Source organism: Ceratotherium simum, chromosome 10 (genome assembly GCF_057802395.1).
Source record: "Ceratotherium simum simum isolate JZ-2026a chromosome 10, ASM5780239v1, whole genome shotgun sequence".
Classification (NCBI taxonomy): Eukaryota; Metazoa; Chordata; class Mammalia; order Perissodactyla; family Rhinocerotidae; genus Ceratotherium; species Ceratotherium simum.
In genome coordinates, this window is record NC_141909.1 from 66265385 (window position 1) to 66280387 (window position 15003).

Consider the following 15003-nt stretch of genomic DNA (forward strand, 5'->3'; position numbering starts at 1 on the left):
AGTATGATGTGGAGAGTTCCAAAGTCAAACAAGGGGTCAAATTTCAAATCTCAACCTCTTTAAGCCTCTTCTTCTGTAAACTGGGGATAATAATTTGGCATTGTTGTGAAGAGTAAGTGAAAGTATCTATCAAAATACTTGACACACAGCAGATGTTCAATACGTTTCTTTTGGATGAACTACATATGTAAATCATATACACGTGTAACCGCAAATTACATACGTATATATATATGTATATAAACATGTGTATATATATATGATTTATGTATGTAATTTGGTTTTATAAATAGCCTTGGGAACACTAATATACAGTCAGTTAACTTAGAATTTCGCCAACAAAGTATGTTAATGCCTCTAAGTCACAAATATTTCAAACTCCTTAGGTAAAAGACATGGTAGACAATTTTAGTATCTTAATTTGGGTAGAGGGGACTTAGAACTGAATTTTTTTCCCATTGACTTTTCTTTCAAATAACAAATTTTAAGAAATAAAACATCCACAAAACAATTGGACTTGAAACACTTTATGAAAGGTAGTACTAGTGAGTGAGGGAGACTATTAGCTAGCATCTTTGCACTTAGTCAGCTACCAGAGAATCAAGCAGTGGAATGTAAACTTTCCAAGATTCTAGAACATATTCTAGTTACTTTGACTCCTTAGGCTTCCTTTTGTTCATCTACAAAGTGAAAAAGTTGGCCTTATCATTCTAAAACCCAGCTGAACAGCTGAAACTAGCAGGACTACTTTTTGTAAACAGAGATTACTATGCACCATTCCAGATTTAATGAGTCAGAACTTTAGGAGTGGTTTCCAGAAATCTGAATTTTTAATTCCCTAGGTGACTCTGATACCCAGGTTTGGGTCTGAATAGCCTAGACAATTACCTTAACTTTTTTTTTTTTTTCTGAAAATAGATTGGTATTTGGAGGTGTATATTCATTTCTATGACTATTAATCATCTTTACTCATTTTTTTGCTACAATTGTTATACACTGGCTCAATAGGTGTGTTGATTAAGAGCTTTAATAATAAAATAAGAGTAGACAATACAGTTTATGGTATAACAAAATGTATTTTCATAAGGTATTAATTATGTATCAATAACGCACTTAAACTTCAACACTTCAAAACATTCTGCACAAAGAACTTACAGATCACATTTATTTAATAACAAAATGTCTAGTTCTTTAAAATGTTTTTAATTTAAAGAACTTACTACAACAAAATTTTCAAAACCAAAGAACAAAAACATTAAACAAATTACTTTATGTCACAGGACATCATAAACTTATTTACGTAACACAGCAAGAAGCTTTTGTGCTAGAAACAGAATAGGGCAAAATCTAAATTAAACAAAAATTTCAGGGAATGGGTATTCATAAATTTCTGGTTAACTAAGGCTTAATATTGTTAAGGACCAGGGGGTCTTCGAGCATCAAATTTTGCTTATAAAAATAAAAAATTTCCCAAACATCAGAAGTATACTCTTCTGCTACACCTTAGCAAAGATTCTTTTCCTTTACAATTCAGAATCTTGCTGTTCATCTGTCAAATATATGAACAATATGTGGGTAAATTCTTACACTTAACCACCAATGTCACCCTTCAGATGCTGATTCTGTTGCATTTCCCTGTAATTTTTTTTCCATTGAGCCCCGGGCCTGTGGTAGGGAAGATACTCAAACACACTTACATAAAAATTGGTCTTAGAGATACTTTATTTATGAATAATTCAGCATGTATTTACTGAAAGCCTACTAGATTTCCAAGTCCACAAAGAGCAAGACAGACACAATGCCTGCCTCCAGAGAGCTCATCATCTAGAATACAGCAGGTTGAGCACTAGTCCTGAATCACTACGAGCCTTCATTTCATCTTTAAAGATTTGCATAGATATTGATTTCCTCTGTAAGGGCAAATAAAATCTTCCTTTATGCATATCATTCTTCAGATTCTCATAAGGGGAACTTTGAAATCTGTATGTTGACAAAGCCTATACGTTGCTTTCTCTAATTGCCTTCTGCTCCTTATGACGATGTCAAGTATTTTGTTTTCCCCTTCAGTTCTCTCCAACATAGCTTCTGCAGTTTTGCCCACCCAGTTAGCATTTCTGTGACATTTTGCTCAAGCTTTCTGTTCCCTTCCACTGTTGGCTTTTGTTTCTTGCCTCCTTACTAGAGGCCTGGTCATGTGGCCTTCCCCATCTTCCCTTTCCTGGCTTCATATTCACTTGATTCACTAATCTTAACACTTCCTTAAATGTTGGGTCTTCAGTAAGTATAATTAACCAGCATTTCCAATTAGCATTTCCTTGAGCTTTGTTGTGAACTTCAGATCTTCTTTACAATACTCTCTTCCTGAATGCTCTTTAGAAATACTATACTCAAAAAGACAATGGTTTCTTGAGGAATCTTGTTTTAAAGGATGTATTAAAAGAGATTGAGAAAGGAATGCATAACTCAGCAAAGGATGCTCCTATTTTATTGTCAACTCTCACCATTACAAGTAATGGATTTTGCAAGATCATAGATAAAACTCTTTAGTGTGGGATATCAATTTTATACATAGGGGCTAGATCAAAAAATTCAATTTCTGGCTCTTTGATATTAAACTAAAATTTGTATGAACACATAAAGTTTAAACTTAAAAAAACCTAAATGATAGAAAGTTAAGATAGTTAAGTATTTATTGATATTTCTATATCTTTTATAATAAACAATATATAATTAAGAATTCAACTATTTTTGAGTCTGCAAGTCAGATGCTATCAAGCAAACCACCACGTACGATCCATAATCCTTTTAAACTCAAAGACAAATAGGAAGATTCAGTAAATTTCAATTTTTCACATGTTCTCAGAAAGAATTATCAGAAGCATCCTCCAGTTATAAAACACAGTTGGATAATCCATTTACCCCAAATGAACTACCTGTGTGTGTTGTGAGGTAGCAATGAAAGACTATGATCTTCTGTGGTGATGATACCCTCAATGCTTAAGCCTTCCCTCTTCACATGAAGAATGTGAATAACAAGAAGGGATGGAGAGTCTCCTTTCATTATTTCATCAACAATTGCTGTTTTCATAGTATTTTAAACGCCTGATTTCAGTTTTATAACAACAATACCAATATTTATTTTGAAAGGTAATCCTATGCTCCAAGTAGTGGATATTAACAACTTCCAACACGATCTCTTGGAATAATTCGCAGTTCTGAACCATGCTTTAGAAAAACATTTCCTATACAAACAAACAAAACATAGTTAGGTGTTTAAAAAACAAGTTAACTTTCCAACAATTATTATATATAATAAACAAAGTAGTGTACAGTAAGTAGGCTCAAACATCATCGGAACCCAATTCCATGCTTTTTAAGGCCTGTTCCTATTCCTCTCACATCTTCACAACCAACCAAATGTCTGAAAATTTTAAATAAGAACACTAGCCATGAAAATGCTAACAAATGCACTCAGCAAATAACAATGTAAATTAATTTAACCATCAATACTTGCTTTAATACACAATAAAATACCTAAAGACAGAAAAAACAATAAATCTAAATTACCACAAGTGACAGTTTAGAAACCCTGTCCTATTTTGGCTCAACTGCCTGCTGAGATTTATTCATGCGCCATGATGTGCACAATTCAACTTTTAAGGGTAATACAACAGGCAACATATTAGAATAAGAAGTGATTTAAATTAATATAAACTACCGAACATTTCTAGAGTAAGTAAAAACAAAACTTTTAAACCTAAGTTTAAAGGCATCTATACAATAAAATGCCTCATGATTTTCAATGAACAACCTTTCTTATTTCATGAAATATACTTAAAACTGATTTAAGCAAAAAAAAAATTACAATTTTAAATCCCTCTTCATTTTCTATATGTCTGAATTTTAATACCAAGGTGTATGAGGACAATATAATTTTGTCATAATAGAGAAGCACTCCAGAATATAATAATTTAAACATAACTACTGCTTAAGATTGAGGTAATATTATATTAAAGCACACTTAATTTCAAAATATTATAACTAGACTATAAGCCAAAAAGAGTACATCTAAAAAATATGCTTAAGCTTGCTGAGAGCTTAAGTTTGAAGCTCTGAGTGTGGACTAAGTTCCTTGAAATTTAAATGACTGTACTTCTTTAAAATAATAACAGCTAGCTCTTATTGAATGCTTACTATGGACACTGCAAACTTTTAGGCACTTTACATGTACTACCTCAAACTAGCTTATAAGGTAGGTCCAAATCATCATTCTCATAAGAGTACATCTTTTTACCTTCAGACTTTTTGTTACATGTTTTAATCAGACTTTTTGTTACATGTTTTAATTAAATACCTTTAATGCTTATTAGTCATTATTAAAGCTTATTAACCTTTAATTAATAAGCTTTAATGCTTATTAGTCAGGTTTTCTCTTTCTTGTAGCCAAAAGCATACACAACTAAGACATATAATGAAACAAATTATTACTTAGACACACAGGTAAAGACAGCTACACAATCCCTAAAAAACAGCTATTATCCTGGTAAAATCCTATCAAGTCTAATTAGAATAAATTAAATACTCAGTATCAATTGACACACACACACACACACACACACACACACATATATAGCCCCACCCACATCTCCATGATTTTCAGAAAGATACTCACCAGCAGTCTGTGCAGGATTTATTCCTATTCCATCTAGAAAATAAGTTATAAAATCATTTAAGTTATTTCTAAAGCTAAAATGGTTTAATAGTAACAAGAAGAGATTTGCCACTGCTGGGTATATGGGCACAAGCCCAACAATTTAAGTCCAAGAACATGAATGACAACCTTTCAGGTAAGTTATCTGTTGAAATCTGTTACTATTATGCATTTATGCACATTGCTGGATTAGACAAAAACATCTGTGAGTGCAATGATCTTGGTAAGTTCTACAGAAGATAGTTTTTTATTCTATTATGCCACACACAGTGAAAAATAAAGCCAAAAGCACCTTAAGTATGTCATTAATCATTTATATATTGCTCCAAGGCATGAAACCTTAAGGCCTGAGAGCCTATAGTCATTTAATTCAAGTTCCACTGACACGTGATAAAAGTTTACATCCTAACTGCACACGAAACCACTTTCAGCACCTATAAATATTACTTTGTATTCTTGAATTCTTTGTATTCTTGAATATTTAAGCCCTCCCCGCAATTTTTACTCCTCACCTTATTTCAGTATTTTCTCATAGGGCTAGTTCCATCAAACTTAATTATTAGCAGTATTCTAAAATACTCAGAATTTAAATTACATATTTAATTGAATATGTAATTCACTGAAGATATAATTTATTCAATATAATTGAATAAAATCTTCATTATTTCAAGCCTCGTAAGAAATAGTTTTCCATCAGGAAAGCAATAATGAAGTATAGCAAAGGTATATTTTTGCTTGATTTCCTGTATTCTAAAAGCATTTACAATTATTAAAATAAATTAAATTTTGTTAAATAAAAGTTATTTTCAGTAATAATCGGGCATGAAGTGATAAGGACACAAGATATTATAAAGTGCTATACTATACCAAAAGCATAAAGAAACTGAAAAGAGCTAATTATGGACAGTAACCTTGACTTAGTGTTTACAATTACGTATATATCATTTATGTTGATATAAATTTTGGGCTTTTTGTATTTAAGTCAATGTTAATTAATCTGATTTCTTTTAAACAATTTCTAGGGCTCTGAGGTAATAGTTTTAAAATGAATTCTTACCATTGGTAATAATTGCACTTGTTGCTGCAGGAACTTTAAACTAAAAGGGAGGAAAAAAAAAAATATATATATACACACACACAAAGTCTATAAAAGATGGCTAGCAAGGATGAGGTACATATAATCAATTCTATAATTCTAAAATGTGATTTATCTTTTAGGATAAGTAACGTCATCAAAGTACTTAACTTGCTTTACTTTTAAAGAACAACACTGTTTTCTAAATACTGCATTTCACTCTATCTAGGTCACCATGGATTGTAAAATGCACCTTATTTTATGCACTACAAACAAAGAAAAGCACTGTCAATGAATCTATGACCCGATCAATGATTACTCTTTCAGACTTAGATGTGTTACTTTTATCATATATAACTCTCTTGCATAAGCAAAAATAAAAGCAAAACAATTGCTTAAAACATTCGTAAAATTTCTCTGTGGAAATAATAAGTTCAAACAAATGCTCTCGTGTTTAATGGGAGGCCAATCAAGGCTCATATTCCTTCCTCAAATTCTTTAATGTACTGCTGATTTAAATCTCGTGGTGTAAAAAGATGTGTTTTCTGAATTAATGAAACGTGGTATGGAACTTAGTGGTAGCTAAAAGGTAGAATTCTTGTCTTAATGCTCTAGAGACCAGCAGTTGTCAAAGTGTGTTTATGTCCTCATTCATTTACCCAATGAACATTTATTAAGCACTTCTAGGCGATGGATTAGTTTTACAAATATCATAGTTGAGTTCTGTGATCAAATAAGTTTGGAAAATACTAAGGTAAACTACTATTCTTGTCAAAATCCTTTAACATGCTGCTACTATAATTGATTTAACTCTAAGAAGGAAATAGTGAATGAAGCGTTTCCCATACTTTTTGGCCACTGATCCCAGTTTTTCATGGATTTTTTTTTTGATGCTTCTAGTGGTCTGGGAAATGCTGCTCTACGTATTGATAATGGTCACATATGCACAATTAAGGAAAACAACCAAAAGCTTATTTTATTTATGAATTGAAGAACCAAGTTTTAAAATAAGAACTTAACTACGCAAAAGAACAATTACCTGTTACAGGATTATGTACCTAATAAACAAATAATTTTACTGTCTGCACAGTACATTCTTAATTGTAAATGTCCTTTTAAAGATGTAAAAATTTTAAATAAACCTAATTTAAAATAACTTCAAAATGTACTTTAATAAATAAATTTTAAAATACCTCAAAAATGATTCATAGAGGTTGTAACACTTAATAAAACTTTGATCACTCAAATTAATTATAGGACATTTCAGATTTCCAAAACTTGAATATTACGAAGTTTCTAGTTACCCTACAGAGTGTCTTATTCTTAGATTATGTCCCTTTTAAGATAAGCTATGCATTTTCTTAGCCACATCCATACAGTGGCAACATATTTTATCAACATTAAAAATCAAAAGCAACTGCTGACATAATTTTTCCCTTTTCCAGAATGTAGAAGCAACGGGTAAGTTGAAATGTGGAGAGGCATCACTAGTGATGTAAAACGCAGTATCTACTACTGTCGTCCTACACTACTGACAAGTTTTCTCTGATGCAGGGTATTTTATGCTCCTCAGTTTTCATTTGTTTACTTTCTGAGATCCCATAAGTCTTATAATTTAGGGTGTTAAGAGGCTCTTCCTAGGCTTTGACAACTCACTATTCAGTTAAATGAATTCACAGTCATGTGTTGGGGAATTTTATTATTTTTTTTTATTGAGAGAATTTTACTAGGGATTTAAATCCACAGACTCTTCGTTTGTCAAGTTGACTCTTGTTCTCACTGGAAGACTCTACAACGTCATCTTGTGAAAGGCCTTCTCACTGTTGCCTGAAAGTTATAACCTGTCTAAATGTGTAACACTCGTGATTCATAACAGTTCTAAGCTACCTTAAAACTTTAATCAATGTATGTAGTTGTCATGAAAACACTAAGTCAAAAAGATAATTGCACCCCTATGTTCATCGCAGCATTATTTACAATAGCCAAGACTTGGAAACAACTTATGTGCCCATCAATGGATGAACGGATAAAGAAGATGTGGTATACACACACAATAGAACACTACTCAGCCATAAGAAACGATGAAATCTTGCCATTGGCGACAACATGGATGGACCTTTGGGGTATGATGCTAAGTGAAATAAGTCACACAGAGAAAGTCAAATACCTATGATTTCACTCCTAAGTGAAAGACAAAAACAACAACAACAAACAAAATAAATAGATAAAGAAATCAGATTGGTGGTTACCAGAGGGGAAGTGGGGAGGGATGAGGGCAAAAGGGGTAAAAGGGCACATCTGTACAGCGACCCATGGTAATTACTTTTTGGGTGGTGCACATGATGTAGGCTACACAGAAATGGAATATAATGATGTACACCTGAAATTTATATGTTATAAACTAAATGTTACCTCAATATATGGACATATATGTGGTTGTGTGAAGTTTGTTAGTTTATTTTATATTGCATGTCTGTTATGATTTTCTTATACTTTCACTAGAAACCCAAGATCACAACAATGCCTTTGCCTTATAAAGGACACACTATAACTACAAAATACAATAATAAATATTAATTATAGCTTGAACATATCTACTTCATATGTTCATCTTGGAATGTGTAGGATGCGCTATGACCCAGGCTAGGAATACTTCTTGCAAGTGACTTGTCCGGCAAAAACTAATGATGATGCCGTATTTGGATTTGTTTCCCGTCTCTTTTTACTTATTCTTTCTGCATGAAGAATAGATCAAAATTGACTATAAAACAAACACTACCACCTTTCAGTTTAATTCTGAATTAGTGGTAAATGATGTCATTGGTCCCTGACAATAGTTTACGAGGGGTTGTGAGCGCTAATGGGTTGGCTGATTTTCCATTAATCACTTAAGCACAGGGCAGGATTATGGGTTAAGCTGGCTGCTTCTTTATTTAGTTACTAAAATTGTTTTTCAGTGACTACAAACTTTTCTGAAGACTCTGAACCAAAACATTTGGATTTAGGTCACTCTTTACTTGTATAGCACATTTAACTTCACAAAATTTCAGTAAATGCTATTATATTTTTATTCAAAATCACTTAATCAGATAGGAAGGACAGGCATTAACTACTCCCATTTTATAGATTAAGAAATTTGAGGAAGAGAAAAATTGAGAGGCTTGCCCATGTCACATAGATAATTAACGACACAACTAGAATAGGAACCCTAAGTCTCCCAAGTCACATTTTGGTGCCATTTCCACCAGACAAAGCTACTCTTGCATTATAGATGCTTCTGACGATAATTCTGGATGGAAAAATTTTATTTCTTAAAAACAGAGAACCTAAATATGTTCTAAAAAACTAGATACTTTTAAAAACAACAAATTTTACTGACAGTCCATATGCTCACACAGAAAATTTTAAAAATATGCTAAAGATATAAAAAAAATGTAATTCTAGAATCAAATGTTGTAAAAATATGAGTATCCAGACTACAGTGTGATATGTTGCTGTTTAGAAAAATTTCCATACCACTATTTTCAATTTCAATAAAAATTTTCCCTAAAATTTTAAATGGGTGCATTCACTAGATGTGTCACTTTGTTTAACTCATTCTTCTTATATCTGTAAGTCAGTCTTAATTTTCATTCTACTTATATCTGTAAGGCTTAACTTTTTCATAGCATAAACCTAGTAATGAACCCAAATAGAAATGATGGGTCACAGCACATGCAAAATTTAAAGATTTTTTCTTTCTTTCTTTCTTTCTTTTTTTTTTTTTGGTGAGGAAGATTGGCCCTGAGCTAACATCTGTGCCAATCTTCCTCTATCCTGTATATGGGCTGCTGCCACAGCATGGCCCGACAAGCGGTGTGCAGGTCCGCGCCCGGGATCCAAACCCGCAAACCCTGGGCCACTGAAGTGGAGCGTGTGAACTTAAGCACTACACCACCAGGCGGGTGCCTAAAGATTTTTGAGATACACTGCCAAACCACATTCCATACAGGTTGTTCCCATTTCTATACTTACTTCTTCCGCTGCAAACTTTAAGACTGCTGTGAAAGGGGTACTTTCAGGAACACTGAGTCTGCAAGAAGAATTAAAAAGAATTTTTTTAAAAGCTGATTTTTCCTTTGAAGCCCTTTTTCCTTATTTCAGCTATTGTAGCAGACCTGAACCAAGCTGTCTTTTGAGTCTGAAGGTTGTATTTTAATTGCACACTATTCATTAACTCTAAAATGAAAAAAAGCAATTAGCCTTATAGCTGAGATGGTACCCATGGCTTCAGCTGAAAATTAATAACCTATACAGGTGCAGATTTATACATTTTTAATACTTTGATACAAATGGGCCTAGTATATAGGATGATGCTTGTTTCCAGAGATGGATTTCAAAAATTTGAATCTCTCCTGACTCTTCAGTCCTCTTTACCGCCTCCAGTCCAAACATCTTTTCACCTGATGTAGGAATGTCATCATTTTCATTACAAGAAGAGGCTACCTGGGAAGCATCATCGGATCATAAATTTTTTCATGAACCTTCCTGTGCACTTTTAATAATCAAGTCTAAAATAGACCAAGTTGATGAAAATCAACATGTTTACTACAGCAAAATGTGAAGTCCTTTTCCACTTTTTATATCATCATTAGAAAAAGGGCTTAATACAATCTGAAATAAAATTTTGGAGAGTTATGTGTGATTTCGTTATTGACTTGTATAGTGTCAAGTATATTAAAGATTACTGATAAATGGTCAATCTGTATGAATTTTCCAATTTAAAAACTAAAAAGGAATTGACATTGTATCCTAAGAAAACACTTAAAGATGTAGAAAGAGGTTAAAAAAGGTAAAATAAATAATATTCCTAATGTAAAATAAATTACAATGATTAAAGATAGAAAAACATATACTCTTTCAAGGCAGGCAAGAGAGACTGGCAAGCTAACATTTCGCTTTGAAACTTCTCTATTTGTCATCACTGTATTGTTCTTGAATGTTTTAATACCAACTATCATTATGTAACATTCTCATGTACAGGTCCCATTTCTTCACTTACTCTCCAGATTGCTGAATATAAAAATCATTACATCTGCCACAGCACACTATAATGACTTCCAGTAAGCGAAATGTGAACAGATTTCTTGGTTACCGCTATTCCAATCCTCCAAAGTACCACTAAAGAGTGAAAATGGATAGCACTTTTTTTCCTTTTGTTTCCCCCTTTTTCTTTTGGAGAGAATAAAAACATAATTCTAAAGGATAGTCATTTGTTTAAAAAATATCTACTAAATAGGCAATGTGATAGTTTATAAAGCAGGAAGCAGTACTATACGAGTATTTCTGCAGTACATTTATAGTTTAAAACCTGAGATTCATTGTCCTAAAACCTTGCCTCAAACAGAGAACTTCTAAAACCTTAGGGCTTCAACTCACTTTTGACCTGGAGACTCGAAATGTCCCCATAACCCGTAACTACAGGTCACATTGATATTCATTAAAATAAACTTCTACCCGCATATTAAGTCGGTGAGCCTGCCCAAAGATAATCCAATAAAACTCAAACTGAAAACATATTTTAATGCATGTTCTAAGTGGCAGAAAACCACAGAGGAACTGGGAGCTACTGTGACTCCACAGACTATAGATCTGAATTTGTTGTGTTTGCATCATTTTGTAAATTTGGCACTTACATTATATTAGTGTTTTGAAAAAAATGGAAACTATCCTGTATATTAAAGTAAACTTTTAAAGTAAATTACTGGCAAAATTTATTTTTTTAATAAATAGTTCATATAAACAGAACTATGACACAACTTGACAAGTGCTGTTACAAAGAATAAGAACAAAGTTTCTATAAGAAACCAAAAAAGGGCAAGATGACTCCCTGGACAATTAAAGAAATCTTCAGAGAGGTGAAATTTTGATTATTAAAAGGTGTCGTTTGTCAAGAAGTGGTAGTCATGAGACTACATTCCAAGCTCAGAAAAGAACAAGATTGAAAGCAGGGAAGATCAAAAGGGCTTGCTTGTCAATTTGGGAACAGGGCGGCTGAACCTCTGATTAAGTGATTGGTGGTAGTAAGGAAGTGGAGAGGAGATGAAGTGGGAAGTAAGACTGGAAAGATTGGAATCAGACGGAAAGAGCCAAAAGTGTTTCTAATTCATTCTGTATATAAAAGAGAACGTTTGATTTCAACATTTCACTATGTCGCAATACCAAGAGTGAATCTATCAACAAACAAAAAACAAAACAAACAATAAAAACTCTGACACCCCCCAGAATAAATTTAGAAGTGAAACATCCTTTTTAGAATTGAAGTATTAGTAATGTTAGAAACTCAAAGGAAGCTTCTCTGTCACACGTTTACCTGCTTGACAAGTGAGAAGTGACATTGAAAAGTTAAAGCATGTTCTCCCACAAATCTTAAGCGTTGCTTTTACTAGTACCCAAGTACAAGTTACTATTTGCTTTGAATAGGAAACACAGCATAACTACCTTTACGGACACATGTACATGTGTTATGCATATTTTATACATACACTCATATATAGATTATACATATACACAGGACTACACACACACTAAACAACAGGTATGCCTATTCAATTCATTCAGTCACCAATATTAACTGAACTGGTATAACGTTCTAGGCACTCTATAGATACTGATGCTGTCCTACTCTGTCCTCCCTCCTTCTCAGTCTTTTTTTCTACAGCATATTTACACATTGATGGAATAATCCAGTATAGAGGGAAAAATTAAACATGATGAGACAGGGATCTCTGGACTCTACGGTAATCTTGAGAAGACTAAAAGAAATGAGATCCAGAGCCCGAGTAGTACAATTGGCTTTTCATAGGAGTAAAGCCATATTTTCCATTATAACACAATGGCAGACAGAAATTATAGGTTTATAGATGTGGTGATGGAAAGATGAGAGAATTTTCTTCTAACAGCTTGAGACAAACAGGGAAAGGAGTTGTAGGAAGTGTGAAGAGAAATTTTTAAAAAATCTTTTCAGAGAATAAAGTAGAAAATAAGCAAACTTCAGAAATGTAGCAGTGTTTGGTACTATTGAGCACAGTCATGAATTTTACATAAACCCATCAGCCTCACTGTGTAATTTTCTCCAGGGACATTCAGCTCTTTTCAGAGAATACAGTGGTTGCGTTCAGAGTTGGTATTTCACTAAGCAAAATGTACTGCAGAGAGGGGGACACCAAAATTAAGGGTGTCTGCAAGAGAGTGACTGGACCTTGGCCTCTGAGCTGGGTAAGGAAAGGAGTGGGGTAAGGCATGGGGGAGAGAGAGTAGTGATAGATTCAAAAGCAGGCTGCTCAATAAATTAAAAGAAATATTTTTACAGAAGAGATATGAGTAAATCAGCTGTAAGAAGAGAATATGGTTATTCACAGGAGAGGGCTTGAAAATTACATTTTAGAGGTGGAGCAATTACTGGAGATCTTAAGGTTCTAGGCTGTAACCATGAATACTTGAGACTGAAAAAAGACTCATCTGGAGATGAAATGATCAAGACAGCAAAAGGCTAGAAGGTTGCATGGGTCACAAACAGCTATGTCACTGAGACTGACGACAGCTGTTACGGTTCAATTTGGTAGGCCACGATACTAATCACACTAATTATGCATAAATCCTATTGAAGTCCTGTTCTTTGCTACATTTCATGCGACTTCTGACCGCAATAGCCTCAATAATGTTCATCTAAAATCATAGGACGGTCCGGACGAGTATGTAGTTGGACCGGTGCTAACCCGTCATTCAACTGCTAAAGGATAAAAAAAGGCGCCGCATGGATAAACTGCCCAATTTCTGCATTTCCCATTCCTTCTAAACATTCTTTATTAACATGGGAAGTGTATGATTTGAGACTCATTACTTTGTGACGCCCAACTGTTGAGTCACTCACACACAAGTATTAGAAGCCCGACAGTAACAAACGTTCAGGTAATTTCGGAATCAAGTGGGATGTGTTCCCTTACTTCCTCCAACAGCTGGTCAAAGCGCTGAGAGGCCTTTTCTAATCATGAGCAGACAGGGACTGTTTAAGGAGAGCCATGTCTACACGTCCTCCCGCTCTACCACTCACCAAATGAGTTCCGAGGAGAGGTCACAGATCAGCAGCAACGCATCTGTCACACACACACACACACACACACACACTCCTCCCCCTCCCACCCCCCGCATCCTCGTGCCAGGAGCAAGATGACACTTAGAGGAGCGGACACGGATGTCCCCTCTCGGGCTCGGGTGGGAAAGGAGAGGCTCCGGGAAAAGCGCATGCGGGGGAGGCGCGGGGAGCGAAGGGACGCAGGCTGCCCAGGTGGGAGTTGTAGGGCAGGCTCGGGTCACCCAGCCCGGTCCTGCCCCGCCCCTAAGGCCCACCGCAGCCGAGCTACTCACACTTTGTAAGGGAGCCGCGGGTCCGACGTCAGCGTGATCTTAAAGGAAACCTTCGACCTGAGGCAGAGAGCGAGAGAGAGTTAAGGTCGGCCAGCGGTACGGGGGATTGGGGCGGTCGGTAAGCAAAGACTTACATCGTGGAACCGGTCAGGACAGAGACCGCAGGCCGACTCTGCCCGCTATCCCCACTTCCTCTGCGATGAAGGGGATCGCCCCGCCCCACTCAGGTCCACGTCTCCCTCGGCGAACGGAGGACCTCCAAAGTTGCTGTTGTCCAAGGTACTGCCTGAAAATAGGCCCCGGGTGCTCATGCTAGGCGGAGCCTCCACATTACAAATACCGATTGCTTTTGCATTTATATCTCTGAGACGAAAGTATGGATCGCATGGAAAGAATATTTTTCTAATTGCAGATAGTTGCTCCCGTATTTTCAATCAGGCAACACAAGAGGGGGCATAGACAGTAGGACTCGAGGTCCCAGCTGGAAGGTTGGGGCGGAAGTAAGGGTATGGGGCAGGCCGGTGAAGAGCGAGGGGTGGCGAAGGGCGGGGCTGTGGGCGGGGCTTGGGGCGGACGCTCTCCGAAGTTGCTAAGGCAACCTGCGCGCAGAAAAGCTTCATTGAGACCCCAGGAGCTGGAATCTTCTTTACCCTGCTTTAGTATTAGTATTTTTCTGCCTGTCCAGCAACCCAATCCTGTTATGTCTTTTAGATTTCTCATATCTTTTTTTCTTCACAGTTTTCTCTGCAATAGTGACGTCTTAGTATTTAATTGCAACAGATAAGAGAGTTATCAAGTTGGTGAGAAAGAT

At 35.3% G+C, this 15003-nt stretch overlaps 1 protein-coding gene across 1 annotated transcript; it reads right to left on the bottom strand.

Annotated features, from left to right (window-relative positions):
- Positions 1 to 1056: 1056 nt before the first annotated feature.
- On the bottom strand, positions 1057 to 14607 carry UFM1 (ubiquitin fold modifier 1). Its single transcript, XM_014791308.2, has 6 exons — positions 14327 to 14607; positions 14193 to 14249; positions 9801 to 9858; positions 5769 to 5808; positions 4673 to 4705; positions 1057 to 3242 (listed from the first exon to the last, which is right to left on the bottom strand). Coding segments are annotated over exons 1-6 (258 nt in total). The 5' UTR covers positions 14329 to 14607; the 3' UTR covers positions 1057 to 3174.
- Between the last annotated feature and the right edge of the window lie 396 nt (positions 14608 to 15003).

Coding starts and splice junctions, on each gene's coding strand:
- UFM1 (XM_014791308.2), bottom strand. Junction 9,859..14,192: donor CCGCGGCTCCCTTACAAAGT/GTGAGTAGCTCG, acceptor TTCTTCTTGCAG/ACTCAGTGTTCCTGAAAGTA. Junction 3,243..4,672: donor AAATCCTGCACAGACTGCTG/GTGAGTATCTTT, acceptor TTGTTTGTATAG/GAAATGTTTTTCTAAAGCAT.